A 16,220-nucleotide genomic window follows, 5' to 3' on the forward strand; every position below is an offset into this window, starting at 1 on the left:
TAAAAGAATCATACACATTTTACCTAACCCAAATACTTCTTTCTATAAATGGTATATCAATCAATACCTACATGTATTCTTCAATCTACAATGCAATACTTTTCTATGCTCCTTAGTAGATCAGCTCAAAACCATATTATGGCTTAAGAGCTCAAATTTTCGACCTCTGCTTTTCATCGACTAGCAACATTTAATTTTCAGACTTGGTCTTGATTTTTTGAAGTATAGGAACTAAGAAACATAGTGGTTATCTTGTAGATTTTTTTAGTTTTTTATTTTAAACCCAAAATGAAATTTTCAAATCTTTTTCATACCTAAACCTTGGGCATTTTAGTTTTATCATATTTTGAAAACTTAATCTAGAAAATAAGAATTTTAAATCATTAATTTTCAAAAAAAATGCTAAACAAAAATACACCGAATACTTACGTTACTGCTAAAATATTCATTTTACAACACCATTGTACCATTTTTAATTTCAAACTCGAAACATAATTATATTTGAGCTTCAAATTTTGTGTCTTCAACTTGAATATTTTAGTATAATAAATTATAGTGAATTAGTCTTGATCTATTAATCTTAGTAAAATTTTCAATATTATAATACACTAACAAAGTTAACACCATATAAAAAGTAATTATAAAAACATAATTTATATCAAAAATAGTTAGAATTTTGGAAAAGTCTATTGCACTTAATCAATACGTCTTAAAATTCAAATTCAAATTTTCTTATTAAAGGAAGGTACAAATATATGAAACTAGATTACAAACAAAGGAGTATGAGGTATTAAATAATGGGACCAAAGTATAAAGCAATAAGATTAAGGTACAATGCAATGGGACCACATATGAGATACAAAGTAATGAGATCAAAGCTTAGGTTGAAGATTGACACAAAAGGTGGGTGATTATAGATTTCTCTCATTTTAACTTAAAACAAAGAATAAAAATATGATTTATGTTATGAAAGTTTAGATCTTGCTTATGATACCTAGAGGCAAATAGGCAATTCGTTCTTTTTAACTCAAATTTTTATTTCTAAATTTTTCTCTTATTAGTTCATTTAACTTAATTGTTGAATCATGTTCTTGAAAGATTTAGAATTAGTTTCTTGATAATTTAATAATTCTTGTCTTATTTCAAATATTTCTGTTGAATATAATGTATTTATAGTGTACAATCTTTCTTTCCTTTCTTAATATAGGTTACATATATGATAGTTAGTTCAACCTAACCTTCTATATATATATTTCTCTATTGTAAGAAGTTAATTATATGAATGAGAATTAAGGTTTTCTCTCTCTCTCTTTCAACATGGTATCAAAGCCAAGGGAGAAAACTTTATTCTTTTTTATTTACCCATGTAATTAATTATGGGAATCCGTCCAGTGACCGTGTTTCATTCCGGTCACCTTTTCCATCTCCTAAAGCTTTCTGGTCAGCCATATCGTGGTCAAAAAACCCTCATCACCGTCAACATTTTTTCGGCGATATTTTCCGGAGATTTTTTTTCGATGATATTTTCTGACACCGACCACATTATTAAGAGCGCAAAGAGATATCTGCAACTTTTCTCAAAGCACCGGAGCCAAAAACCGATCGACGAGTCATTTTTCTCCAACGGCCTGAATCCCACGGGCCAACTTGTGAGGGCGCGTGGCCCACTTTCTGGTGCCGAGCTTCTACCAACAAGCTCGTCCGGCACCGTCTTGCACTTCTAAGCCTCCATTAGTCCTCTCCAAACCTTGCTTCTCCATTTTTTTTGGCATTTTAGCCTCCGCGGGTCTTCTTTCAGCCTCCGACGGCAGCTCCCTTCCTTGGCCTAGACCTGTGTGTGCCTTGTGAAGGCCTTTTCTTCATCTCCAGTCACTTTTTCTCCTTTGTTTGGGTCCCGACATACCAAGTTCTTCTTCCACAGCTGTGATCCGACCTCCCTTTAGGGCTCTCTTCGATCCAAACGTGATTCAATCTCAGGTGAAGTGGATATGGCAACTAAAAATCCTATTTTTACATCCGTCATCTCTGGATCTCCTACTATCATATCGGAAAAATTGATTGGTAGTGAGAATTATCTCTCCTGGTCAACGTTCGTGGAACTCTGGTTTATGGGACAAGGTTATGAGGATCATCTTGTTACACCTGAGGATGTTATACCTGATGTTGACAAAGTGCAATGGAAGAAAATCGATGCACAATTATGCAGCGTATTATGGCAATCTGTTGATCCCAAAATTTTACATCATCTTCGTGCCTACAAAACTTGCTTTAAATTTTGGACTCAGGCTAAAGGATTATACACGAATGATATTCAACGATTTTATAAGGTGGTTTCTGATATTGTTCATGTGAGACAACAGGACATGGATCTGTCTGCTTATATTGGCTGGATTGCGTCTCTTAAGGAGGAGTTCTTAACTCTGATGCCCTTCATTAATGGTGTGAAGCTCAACAAATACAAACTGACAAGTTCTTTATGGTGTTAATCCTCATTGGCCTCCGTCCAGATCTTGAGTCTATTCGATATCAGATTCTTGCTAGTTCATCAGTACCATCATTGGATGATGTGTTCGCTCATCTCTTACGCCTCTCCTCTACTCAGATCTTGTCGACTAATGGTCCTTCATGTTCATCTGTGTTAGCCTCTTAGACTAACTCTCAAGGAGGACGTAGTGGCAATCAGGGTCGAGGACAACGTCCTCAGTGCACCTATTGTAATAAGCTTGGTCACACTCGAGATCTTTGCTATCAGTTACATGGACGGCCTTCTCGCACTGCCCACATTGCTCAATCATCTGATCCTCTGATATCTCGACCTGACTCCACTACGAGCTTCACATCTCAAAGTATCACCTTTACTAGTAGTGATTATGATGCCTATCTCCAATATTAGGCAGTCACATCAGCTTTTATTGCTTCTGTTGCCCAGACCGATAATGTCTCTATTTGCTTTACTCAGTCTCCTTCTCTTGGCCCGTGGATTCTAGATTCTGGAGCATCTGATCATATCTCTAGTAATAAACATCTTTTCTCCTCTATTACTACTACCTCTGCCTTACCTACTGTTGTTTTAGCTAATGGTTCCCAAACTATGGCTAAAGGTATTGGTTTGGCTCATCCTCTCCCTTTCCTACCTCTCCATTCTGTCATTTATGCCCCTAAGTGTCCTTTTAATCTTATTTCCATCAGCAAAATAACTCACACTCTTAACTGTTCTATCACTTTTTCTAATAAATTTATGATCTTGCAGGACCGGAGTACGGGGAAGACGATTGGCATAGGGCATAAGTCTCAAGGCCTCTATCACTTCACATCACCTTCATCTCCTACAGCTTGTATTTCGACCGATGCTCCTCTTCTCATTCATAATCGGCTGGGTCATCCTAGTCTCTCCAAGTTCCAGGAGATGGTCCCTCGTTTTTCCACTTTGTCGTCACTTGTGTGTGAGTCGTGTCAACTTAGGAAACATATTCTTGTCTCGTTCCCAAAGCGTTTGAATAATCGGGCAAAGTCTCCTTTTGAACTTGTCCACACTAATGTTTGGGGTCCGTGTCAAACTGCGTCTACTTTAGGATTTTAATATTTTGTCACTTTCATTGATGACTATTCAAGATGTACTTGGTTATTTTTAATGAAAAATCGAGCTGAGCTATTCTCTATTTTCCAGAAATTTTATGTTGAAATCCAAACACAATTCAATGTTTCTATTCGAGTGTTACGTAATGACAATGCTCAGGAATATTTTTCTACACCCTTTACTTCTTTTATGTCCTAACATGGGATCCTCCATCAGTCATCTTGTGCTCATACTCCTCAACAAAATGGGGTTGCTGAATGTAAAAATCGACATCTTGTTGAGACAGCTCGTACCCTCCTTCTCCATAGTCATGTTCCTTTTCATTTTTGGGGGGATGCTGTTCTTACAGCCCGTTACTTGATTAATCGTATGCCCTCATCTATATTACATGACCAAATCCCTCATTCCCTCCTTTTTCCTACCTAACCTCTTTATTTCCTTCCTCCTCATGTCTTTGGTTGTACTTGTTTTGTTCATACTCTCACACTTGGACAGGACAAGCTCTCCACTAAGGCTACAAAATGCATCTTCTTAGGATACTCTCGACTTTAGAAGGGCTATCGTTGTTATTCCCCTGACACTCATCGTTATTTTCTCTCCACTAATGTCACCTTCTTTGAGGACTCTCCATTCTTCTCATCTTCTGAATCTCTTCCCATTTCTGAAGTATTGCCACTTCCCTATATATCCCCCCATTTAGATGCGCTCTCTTATCCTTTTTAGGTTTATCATCGTCAACATTGTGTTGTTGCTTCTCCTCTCTCTTCCGTTGAGGTACTTGATGACTCACCTCCTGTCCCACCGATTTCTCCTACCCCAGCCTTGTCATCTATTGACTATTTACCTATTGCTCTTCGGAAAGGTAATCAATCTACTCGTAGTCCTCATCCTATTTATAATTTTTTGAGCTACCATCAATTATCTTCATCCTATTCTGCCTTTGTCTCTACTTTATCCTCTATTTCTCTTCCTAAGAGCACTAGTATGGCACTATCTCATCCTGGGTGGCGACAGGCAATGGTTGATGAAATGGCTGCTCTGCACTCCAATGGCACATGGGATCTTGTTTCTTTACCTCCTGGTAAATCTACAATTGGATGTTGTTGGGTCTACACTATTAAAGTTGGTCTTGATGGTCAAGTTGATCGCCTTAAGGCCCGCTTGGTTGTTAAAGGTTATACTCATATTTATGGTTGTGACTATGGTGACACCTTCTCTCCTGTTGCCAAGATTGATTCTGTTTGCTTATTTCTCTCCATGGCAGCTATGTGTCATTGGCTTCTTTATCAGTTGGATATTAAGAATGCTTTCCTTCATGGTGAACTTCTCGAGGAAGTGTATATGGAGCAACCACCTGGTTTTGTTGCTCAGAGGGAGTTTGGTTTAGTGTGCAAGTTACGCCGCTCTCTATATGGCTTGAAGCAGTCTCCTCGGGCATGGTTTGGGCGTTTTAGTTCAGTTGTTCAAGAGTTTGGAATGCTTCGGAGTGAAGCAAATCATTCAGTTTTCTATCATCATAACTCTCCGAGCCAGTGCATCTATTTGGTAGTTTATGTGGATGACATTGTCATTACAAGCAGTGATCAAGAGGGTATCCAAAGATTAAAGCAACACCTTTTCAACCACTTTTAAACCAAAGATTTGAGCAAACTCAAGTACTTTCTAGGACTTGAAATAGCTCAATCCAATTCAGGTGTGGTTATGTCACAAAGGAAGTATGCCTTAGACATCTTAGAAGAAATAGGTATGTTAGAATGTAAACCTGTTGACACTCCTATGGATCCAAATGTCAAACTTGTACTAAGACAAGGAGAGCCTCTAAGAAATCCTAGGATATATCGATGACTTGTAGGCAAACTGAACTACCTCACCATCACTCGGCCAGACATCTCTTTTCCTGTGAGTGTGGTCAGTCAATTTCTACAGTTACCATGTGACAACCATTGGGATGTTGTGATCCGCATTCTTCGATATATTAAAGGAACATCAGGGCAAGGTATGTTGTATGAAGACAAGGGTCATACCCAAATTGTTGGTTACACAGATGCAGACTGGGCTAGTTCACCCTCAGATAGGTGTTCCACCTCAGGGTATTGTGTTTTTATTGGAGGTAACTTAATATCCTGGAAGAGTAAGAAACAAATTGTAGTGGCCAGATCAAGCGCTGAAGTTGAGTATCGAGCTATGACTTTGGCAACATGTGAACTCATATGGTTGAGGCAACTCCTTCAGGAATTGAGATTTGGAAAATATGAACATATAAAGCTAGTCTGTGACAATCAGGTCGTTTTACATATTGCATCCAATCCAGTCTTTCATGAAAGGACCAAGCATATTGAAGTTGACTATCACTTCATTAAAGAGAAGATCGCATCAGGGTGTGTTGCTACAAGTTTTGTTAATTCAAATGATCAACTAGCAGACATCTTCACTAAATCTCTCAGAGATCCTAGGATTAAATACATTTGTAACAAGCTTGGTGCATATGACATATATGCTCCAGTTTGAGGGAGAGTGTTGAATATAATGTATTTATAGTATACAATCTTTCTTTCCTTTCTTAATATAGGTCACATATATGGTAGTTAGTTCAACCTAGCCTTGTATATATATTTCTCTATTGTAAGAAGTTAATTATATGAATGAGAATTAAAGTTTTTTCTCTCTCTCTTTCAACAATTTCGTTTAATTAGTTCATTTAATTTAATTATCGATTCATTCTTTTAAATAATTTACAATTAGTCTCTTAATGATTTAATAATTCTTGTCTTGTTTTAGATATTTTGTTTTAGGATTAGTCTCTTAATGATTTAATAATTCTTGTCTTGTTTTAGATATTTTGTTTTAGGATTAGTCTCTTAATGATTTAATAATTCTTGTCTTGTTTTAGATATTTTGTTTTAGGATTAGTCTCTTGATAATTTAATAATTCTTGTCTTGTTTTAGATATTTTGTTTGAGGATTAGTTTCTTGATGATTTAATAATTCTTGTCTTGTTTTACATATTTTTTTTTTAAGGATTAGTCTCTCAATGATTTAATATTTTTTGTCTTGTTTTAGATATTTTGTCTTATTAGTTCATTTAGCTTAATTGTTGATTCATGTTCTTGAAAGATTTAGGATTAGCTTCTTGATAATTTAATAATTCTTGTCTTGTTTTAAATAATTTTTTTATTAATTCATTTAACTTAGTTGTTGATTCATGCTCTTGAAAGATTTAGGACTAGTTTCTTGATAATTTAATAATTCTTATCTTGTTTTAAATAATTTTTTTTATTAATTCGTTTAACTTAGTTGTTGATTCATGCTCTTGAAAGATTTAGGATTAGTTTCTTGATAATTTAATAATTCTTATCTTGTTTTAAATAATTTTTTTATTAATTCATTTAACTTAGTTGTTGATTCATTCTCTTGAAAGATTTAGGATTAGTTTCTTGATAATTTAATAATTCTTGTCTTGTTTTAAATATTTTGTGTTATTAATTAATTCATTTAACTTAATTTTTGACTCGTGCTTTTGAAAGATTTAAATTAGCTTCTTGATAATTAATTATTCTTATCTTGTTTTAAAATTTTCGTTTTGTTATTTCATTTGATTTAATTACTAACTTATGTTCTTGAAAGTTTTAGGGTTATTTTTTTTATCCTTTGATAATTCTTGTTTTATCTTTAATACCTCATCTTGCTAGTTCTTCAATTTGAATGTTAGTTGGAGCTCTTGAAGGCTCTAGGATTGATTTATATTGGCTACAAGGTAACTCTTGTTTTATTTTCTCATTTTGTTGGTTTATCCATTTGATTGTTGGTTTACATCCTTAAAATCAATAAAGTTAACTTTCATTGATCTCTTGCTAATTCATGTCTTTAGAATCTCTTGGATATTGATTTGGTTTTTTGATTGGCTTGTTTTAATGGTAATGATCATAAGTTGGGATTTCTCTCAAAAGCATTTAGATGTCAATTATGTCAAACCCCAACTATTGGTCAAGATACTTTGCAAAAATAACTCATTTGCTATCAATTATGAATTAGATTTTACCAAAAAAATAATTTAGAAACTTAAGAATCTTAGAAGATTTGTAAAGATGTTACCAAAGGAAAAAAACATAATAATTTAGGAAATTTAACGATCTTGAAAGGATTTTAAAAGGATTTTTTTATGTTTTTTAATTAAAAAAGATTTAGAGATATTTTTTTTTTTGAATTCTCAATTTAAATTTCTTTTAATATTAGTTTTATTCCCAATTTCCATGCATATAAGTCCACTCTATGCCCTTTTTGTCACTATTCTCAATCAACTCAACCGTACCTACTTGTTTGATCTTGGGTTGATTTTGTAGCAAAATTAAATTTTCAAAATGAGCGTAAATCATATGAAGGTATGCCCTTTTGTCACTATTCCCAATCAACTCAACTGTACCTACTTGTTTGATCTTGGGTTGATTTTGTAGCAAACTTAAATTTTCAAAATGAGTGTAAATCATAGGAAGGTATGCAAGGTCCTAAAAAGTATGACGAATGAAATAAAATTATCAACTTAATCTAATAGATTAATTTACTAAAAATCTCCCCCCTCTGGCAATTTTATGACAAAATAATGATCACATAAATCCCCTAATATTCTCAAACAAAGTTTATAAATTATTCAATGTCATTTGTCTTAACCAAACATTCTATAAACTGATTTTCAATGTCTACAATTCATCTAAAAAATTCTTGAAATTTGGAACATGTGCTCTACATACACTATATCAATAAAACTCATGAAAAACAACGTGTGGGAAAAAACCAATAAAACAATATAATATGATCATAGTCCATCTTGTTTGAAAAAATAGATAGATCTAATTCATCTAGAAAAACTATTAAATATCTTCACAAATAAATATTAATCCCAAATTATCAATCAAATATAAAAACAATCATATGAAGTTCTCTTCCTTTTTGCTGTAAAAATGAAAAAGAGGTAAAAAACCATGGAGGATGTTAATTCACATACTTATAGCCTTTAAAATAACATTGAAATTTAATATATTAAAATAATAATAAATAATCCAAATAATCTAACAAAAAAGAATTCAAATCATGCAAATTTTGTTTTGAATACCTAGATTGCTCCATTCCCATCCTTGAACCATTAGGGTGCATGCATAGTTATCCTAAGAGCTCTCTAAATCTAATAGGCGAAAGCGTACTGGATTTTAACAATATAGATATAGAGAAAATGGTGTTTTACCTAAGATTTGAATGTTCTCAAATCGATTCTAGTCAATGAAGAGATATCGCAAATCTTGAAAACTAAGAGTCTCCTCCAAATGTCTATCTTTCTTAGATCTAAGAACTTGAGAAATGGAATCCTATAAGAGGGTTGGTGGCTATGGTTCTTTTCTTTGGAAAAGTGAATGGAAAGATTGCAAACCCTAAACCTTTAAGAAGGTTTACATAAGCTTACCTATAAGCTTAAGTGACTTAGACCATTTTGAGCTTAGGTCACTTAATCCATCCCACTTAGGTTTTAATTAATTAATTAGCACTATTATGCTCAAATTAATTAATTAGACTTAACATCCATCTGGTGTACCTCTAAATCCATATGAGCTACTATAACTAGAATGAGGCAAATTGAGGCAAACCTAACTACAATGCAAATATAAGAAAAAATATCATCAGTTACGGCATACAATTTGTAACCATGAAATGCATAAAAAAAAAAATATTGTCTATTGCATAAGGGTATACAATTCTTTCACATACCACATAGATATGAACATTCAAGAAAAATGATTAAATATGCTCTTACACTCTGGCCTTGTGACTTAATGCTTGCTCAATCTCTCCAAACCTAGCTTCCTTTATAATTATGTTAGCAAGTAAAAAATAAAATAATGTGACCCAAAGAGTTTGTTCAATGTTAATTTTCTACAAGATTAAACTGATATTTGACTACATTTTTTATTTTTGAAAATAAAAATAGTAAGCATTTGATAGATTTATTTTCAAAATAATCTCTAATTTGAAAGAGTGCCCTTCACTTTATAAAAATAAAATAAAATTACAATCTTTTTGAATAAAAATATTATTCATGAAACTTTTTATATTCATTCACATTAATACACATTTTTCAAAAATTAGGATATTTTTATTCATTTAAAATTTTGTTTACAACTTTAAACCAATAGAGATTAGCTTTACAAATTTTGGCCTAAACATGGGAAAAGTGTAACCTATTCTATCTCTTTTTGAAGGGAATATAAATAATATTTTTATTGCTTGTTGTATGTTAAAATTAAAGAATGTAGAGCCACTCACCTTTTGCATCAACCTTCAACCTAGACTTTGATATAATACTTTGTATCTTATGTGGTCCTATTGCATTATACCTTGATCTTATTGCTTTCTACTTTAGTGTTATTGTTTTATCTATTTATTTATAATCTGGTTTCATATATTTGTACCTTTATTCAATAATTTTATTAGACATTTTAAATGATCTAGATTTGAATTTTATTAGGCATTGATTCAGTAATATAGAAATTTCCAAAATTCTTACTATTTTCTAGTATAAATGATCTTTTTATATGGTATTAATTTTGTTAGTGTATTACAATGGGTTGACAATTTTGTTCCTAAGATTATTAATTCAAGACTACTTTATTGCAATAAGTCTTATACTAACATATTTGAGTTGAAAACACAAAAATTGAAGCTTTGGCATAAGAGTTTGAAATTAAAAACATTAAATTGGTGTTATAATATGAGTAATTTAATTGTAGCTTAAGTGCCTTGGTAATTTTGTCCATTTTTCTTTGAAAATTAATTATCTAACTTCTTATTTTTCTAAATTAAATTTTCATAATATGGTACAACTAAAATACCCAAGGTTTAGATATGAAAAGGATTTTAAAATTTCATTTTAGGGTGTGAAACAAAAAAACTGTAATAAAATCTACAAGACAATCATTGTTTTCCTCGTTTCGATACTCTAGAAAATCAACATCAAGTGTGAAAAAAATCTTAAAAGTCCTTTCAAAGATGAAAGGAAAATGTTGAAAATTTGAGTTTTTAAACCTTGAGATGGAAGGAAAAGTGCTTATTCATATAAGACTTGTAGAAAAAGGTAAATGGGCTAGGTAACTCTGTACAATTCTTTTATATATAGTGAATTTTTATAATAGTCCATAGACTTAGTTGTTTTTGCATCTACAGAAATTGAGACAATCTTTGTAATTGTTTTTCTTTTTAGATATATCTTGTATTTTTCTATGATTAAAAATATTTTTGAGTACTATGACTCACATAATTTCTCTCAGGGCTAATCCAAATCAATAACCTTAATAATTAACCAAGATAATAATTGAATCAATTTGAATGGACCTAAAAGTTATTACTTTACTATATGCATAAAAAATTGTGAGCACAACCCAGGAATATGTTTTTGTCATCAATATAACACTTCCTACATATTTAGTTTTGTAATTGAAAAGACATAAAAAAAAAAAAAAAAAAAAAAATAGACATATTTGATTAAAATAATCTCTATTTTCAATAATGCTTTTCATTTTTTTTAAATAATGAAAATGAAAAACTTTTGGAATAAAAGTATCATTCGTCAAAACCTTTTTTTCATCCATTTATGTTAAAACAAATTTTTAAGAAAAATTATGATATTTTTACTCTTGTAAGTTTTTTATTTACAACTTTAAACCAATAAAGGTTTACCTTCACAAAATTTGGCCCCAATATTAGGAATTAAGGACTTAGCCTTACCTATTTGGATCCTTCCTCAAGTCGGAATGAATCATACATTTAATTGTTTGTTTTACAATAAAGTGACGGAAATCCAGAACAACCGACAGTTGCCTTGAACTTCGATAATGGGCAACCACAAATCATACATTTAATTGTTTGTTTTACACTAAACTGACGGAAATCCAGAACCACCGACAGTTGCCTCGAACTTCGATAATGGGCAACCCCAAATCATAGAAAAACGAGAAGTAGAATAAAATAGACTGAACCAGCAAAGCCATGACATCGGTTCCTCGCCCGCCAAGACTATTGAAAGGTCGTTTATAACCCGTTCAGCAACAAGTATGTGTCACCGCACCACAAAGCCCTCAAAACATCCAATATTTTTCTCTCTTTGCAGTAATCGCCGGTTAGTGATGAAGCAAACTGAGCTTGTCTTCATCCCATCTCCTGGGATCGGCCACCTTGCGGCCACAGTGGAGATTGCAAAGCTGATGACTCACCGAGACCGCCGATTGTCAATCACAATCTTGATTATGAAGTTTCCGTTTGGGTCCAATGATAGTATGACCTCCGACTCTGATTCCATACGTTTCCTCACACTTCCTCCTGTAGAGGTCAGCCCTGGAACTACAGGGATCACTGAATTCCTCAAACCTCAGATACCACTCGTCAGAGACGCCGTCCACGAGATCACTCGCTCCAACTCCGTTCGGCTCGGTGGGTTCGTTATTGATATGTTCTGCACCTCCATGATTGATGTGGCCGATGAGTTTGAGGTGCCTTCATATCTCTTCTTCACTTCCAGCGCCGCTTTTCTTGGCTTCATGTTCCATCTTCAGTTCCTCCATGATAATGAGGGCTTGGATTTCAATGAGTTCAAGGACTCGGATGCTGAGCTGGAGGTTCCGAGTTATGCCAACCCGGTTCCAGGTAAGGTCTTTCCTTCTTTGATGTTTGGCAAGGAAGGCGGTGGGGCTGAGAAGTTTCTGTATCACACAAGGAGGTTCAGACAAGTCAAGGGTATTATGGTAAATACACTTGTTGAGCTCGAGTCACATGCTATTCAATCATTTTCTGGCAGTACAATACCCCCGGTCTACCCCGTTGGACCAGTACTTAAGACGCAAGGGGGATCTGTTGGGGGTCAACAAGATGCTAGTGCCGTCATGAGCTGGCTTGATGATCAGCCTCCATCATCAGTGGTATTCCTGTGCTTCGGGAGCATGGGAGGCTTTGGTGGGGATCAGGTCAAAGAGATAGCACATGGGCTAGAACGCAGCGGGCATCGCTTCCTGTGGTCCCTTCGTCAACCCTCGTCAAAGGGTAAAATAGAATCTCGAAGCAATTATGCAAATGAGGAGGAAGTTCTACCAGAAGGGTTCTTACACCGGACAGCCAGGATTGGAAAGGTGATCGGATGGGCTCCACAAGTAGCTATTTTGGCCCACTCAGCGGTTGGAGGATTTGTATCTCATTGCGGATGGAATTCTACGTTAGAAAGCATATATTATGGTGTTCCTGTAGCCACGTGGCCGATGTTTGCAGAACAACGAATCAATGCGTTTCAAATGGTGAAAGATTTGGGATTAGCCGTAAAGATTAAAATGAATTATAATAAGGATATTAGTTATGTTGTAAGTGCTCGGGAGATTGAAATTGGATTAAAGAATCTAATGAATATTGACAATGAAGTGAGGAAGAAGAGGGAAGAAATGAAAAAAATAAGTAGAAAAGTGACGATAGAGGGTGGATCGTCGCACTTTTCCTTGGGCCATTTTATTGAAGACATGATGGCCAACATTCCATGTAATTAACCAATAAGGTGATATTTAATGTACCAATTGTAGGCCCTAGATACTTCATCATATGTTGTATTTCAATTCTCAAATAACTTCTTTGATGAAACCAAAAAATTTGAGCTTTCAAAAATCACGAGGAAGTTTGTTCTCGATCTTTATATTATTTAATGAAAAAGTTTAAAAAGGCACAAATTTAATTACATACAAATCTCATTAGTCAATAAATACACAATTAAATATCTTTTTGAAAGGAGCTAAACTAACAAACAATATCAACCATGTAATTAACAATCCACAATTAAAACTATTGAATTTGTTTTACCAAAGTGAATAAAACTATTGAGAATTTGACCTTGAATCATTAAAACTCTATTTTCTTATACATAATGAATATGGGAATATGTTCAATTTGATTGTTATTAAAATTGGATAGAGAACTATTCATTTGAGATAGTCATTGATAGAAATTTATCCTATTTTTAAGTAATGTGTATCTTTTTTTTTCTACAAGTATGTTGTTATATTAGCAAATAATATTGTTTGTGAAAATATTTGAGGAGTTACACGTAGACTTAATTAAAGGTGGAAAAAAGTCATATCTAGTCAATTCAAATCAAGGCATGTAAGAGAATAGAGTCGAAAATTCTATTATAGTCTCTTAGAAATAGGAGGAAGTTGTCTTGAGTCCATTGGGAAAGAAAATAAAGATGAAGATGCTGAATGGAATGGATAGAGGATTTAAAATTACAAGTTTTTCTAACTTTGATTGTGGAAAAAGTTGAGATGATAGGAGTGAATTTTTATATCATTTTATAATTGAAAATATTTTTTTTAAAAAAAACATATTTTAAGTGAATATAATCAAGACTTTCAAAGGGAAAATGATTTTGTATTTAGGGGTGTTTGGTGAAGTTTAATACTTATTACTTATTGACTTAAGTTGACTTTAAATTAAATTATACTTAAATTATTGACTTAATATTTATTACTTAATTTTTACTTTAAGTATTAAGATTGTTTGATAAAAATTAACTTAAAACTTAATCTAAATCATCAAATTGACATATTTATCCTTATAAATTATAATTAGGGTAAAAGAGGTCAAGTAAATGTGGAGATCGTAGTGTAGCAAAGGAGTTTGTGGAGGTAATTAAGACAAATGAGGGTTATTACTTAAGCATATAGGTTTTTTGAATAGGATCATACCTATTTCGGCTCAATGCACTCACAAGTACAGTGACCCTTGTTGCCATAGTTGTAGCATTTCAACTTGCTCTTATCTCTCTTAGCACACTTGAACTTCTTACATGCCCCAATCTTTCCTTTCTTTAAAGCATCATCAGATTTCTTATTTTTCTTAAAGAATTTTCTATTATGTTTAAAGTCAAAAGTTTTGCAAGAATTAGATTCAACTACATAAGATTGTTCATTAGGCTTAGCAACCTTAAGTCACTCGGCTTCCAATTTAAGATGGCGAACTATATTGTCAAGGTATTGACTCTCTCATTATGTGTTATGTTCACCATCATGTGTTCCCAACTTTTTGGTAGAGATTTGATGACAGTCTTAACTTGTTGCTCATCAATGAAGACATGTCCAGATGTCTTAAGCTCTCTTATTATTCTTTTTATCTCCTTGAGATGTTGTTTCATTATATGGTTCGGTTGCATCTTGTAATTTCAAATTTTATTACAAATTCTCTCAACTTTGTAGCTGAAAGTCCATTATACTTTTCCTTTAAAGCTTCCCACATTTCATGAGTAGTTTGGTAGACCTCATACTCAATCAAGAGATCATCTTGCATATAGCTTAACAACGTAATGTGGGTGTAGACCCCCCGAGGAGCGGGATTTTTCTGCTGTTTTTCAGAGGGCCTCTCAAGTGGGCTGCTTTCAGGCGGCTGAGGACTGATGAGGGAGGCTTTTGGGCGACAGATGGGACAGGTTAGCAGGATGGCTTGCTAAGAAGGATTGAAAACAGAGGAAAAGAGAGGAAGAGACGGGGGGAACTAGGGCTGAGATTTTTTCTGGGGAGAGAATAGTGAGCGGCATCCCAAGACACCGAGTCGAGAGGAGGTTTTCAGGTGCGGTTATTGCGGTTTTCCTGTATGTTTTCATTTTTGACATCTCTTATATCTCATTCTCCGTGATTTCCGCTCTGTTTCATTTTTGATATCTCTTATATCCCATTCTCTGTGATTTTCTGCTCTGCTTGTTGGGTTGCCATACTTTAAGGTTTTTTTTAGTTTAATATTTGAAGAACTGGTTGTTTTTTTTTAATATCCTAGCCCAGCACACTCTTGCCAAATGTGCAGGGTATTCCCCCACATGCATGCATGTATGGCTATTTTAAACCTTCAAATCTCACCACCCTCTCAAGAATCTATGCAAACCCGTCACCATGCCATTAAACCCATTGCCTTCCATCATCTCCATGCGTTCATGGCTATCATGGACACTGCGGCCATGGCGGAGGACCTCACAACCACCATGCACACGACGGAAAGTGGCCTCATGGACGCAACATCTGTTATGGTGAGGGACGTCATGGACTTGGGGGAGCAGCTCTCGGCGGCGCCGGTGATGGCAGTTGTGGTCATCCAGGTCTTGGAGGGGCACGGCAAAGGACACACCGGCGGGGTAAAAGAAAATGCAAATGGGGGGGAAGGGCAGTGTATTCACGAAGATGGGTATTAGTTGGGCCTAAGTTGGATGGTGCAGCTCAAGCCCATGAGTAACCTTTAAGAGCCTCTTTTCATTTTAGGCCCAGCCCGATGGTGAATTCTCTTTGACTTTTGGGCTTGTTTATGCACCTGGGCTTGGCCACTTTGGCATGCAATGGTCAGCCTTTAAGAGCCCCTTTCCATTTTGGGCCCAACCCAATAGTGTAATCTCAATGCCCTTAGGCCTGTTTACGCACCTGTGCATGGCCCCTTATCCCACATGGCAAATTTAAAAGTCTCAAAATTTCAGTTTTCAGATAATTAATCATTGTTATTTTATTTACTTAATTATTTGTTTATTTAAAAATTCAACCTTTAAATAACTCTTTAAAATTCCGATTTTTAAATTTAAAATGCCAAATTCCTAAAT

The 16,220-nt window shown here is 34.2% G+C and overlaps 1 protein-coding gene across 1 annotated transcript; it reads left to right on the top strand.

Moving 5' to 3' along the window:
* The first annotated feature begins 11,459 nt into the window (after positions 1-11,459).
* Positions 11,460-13,322, top strand: LOC100250353 (anthocyanidin 3-O-glucosyltransferase 2-like). The gene has a single exon (XM_002264427.5). It carries the CDS (start codon positions 11,671-11,673, stop codon positions 13,141-13,143), a length of 1,473 nt encoding a protein of 490 aa, XP_002264463.4. The 5' UTR covers positions 11,460-11,670; the 3' UTR covers positions 13,144-13,322.
* Positions 13,323-16,220: the final 2,898 nt, after the last annotated feature.

Source organism: Vitis vinifera, chromosome 12 (assembly GCF_030704535.1).
Source record: "Vitis vinifera cultivar Pinot Noir 40024 chromosome 12, ASM3070453v1".
NCBI lineage: Eukaryota > Viridiplantae > Streptophyta > Magnoliopsida > Vitales > Vitaceae > Vitis > Vitis vinifera.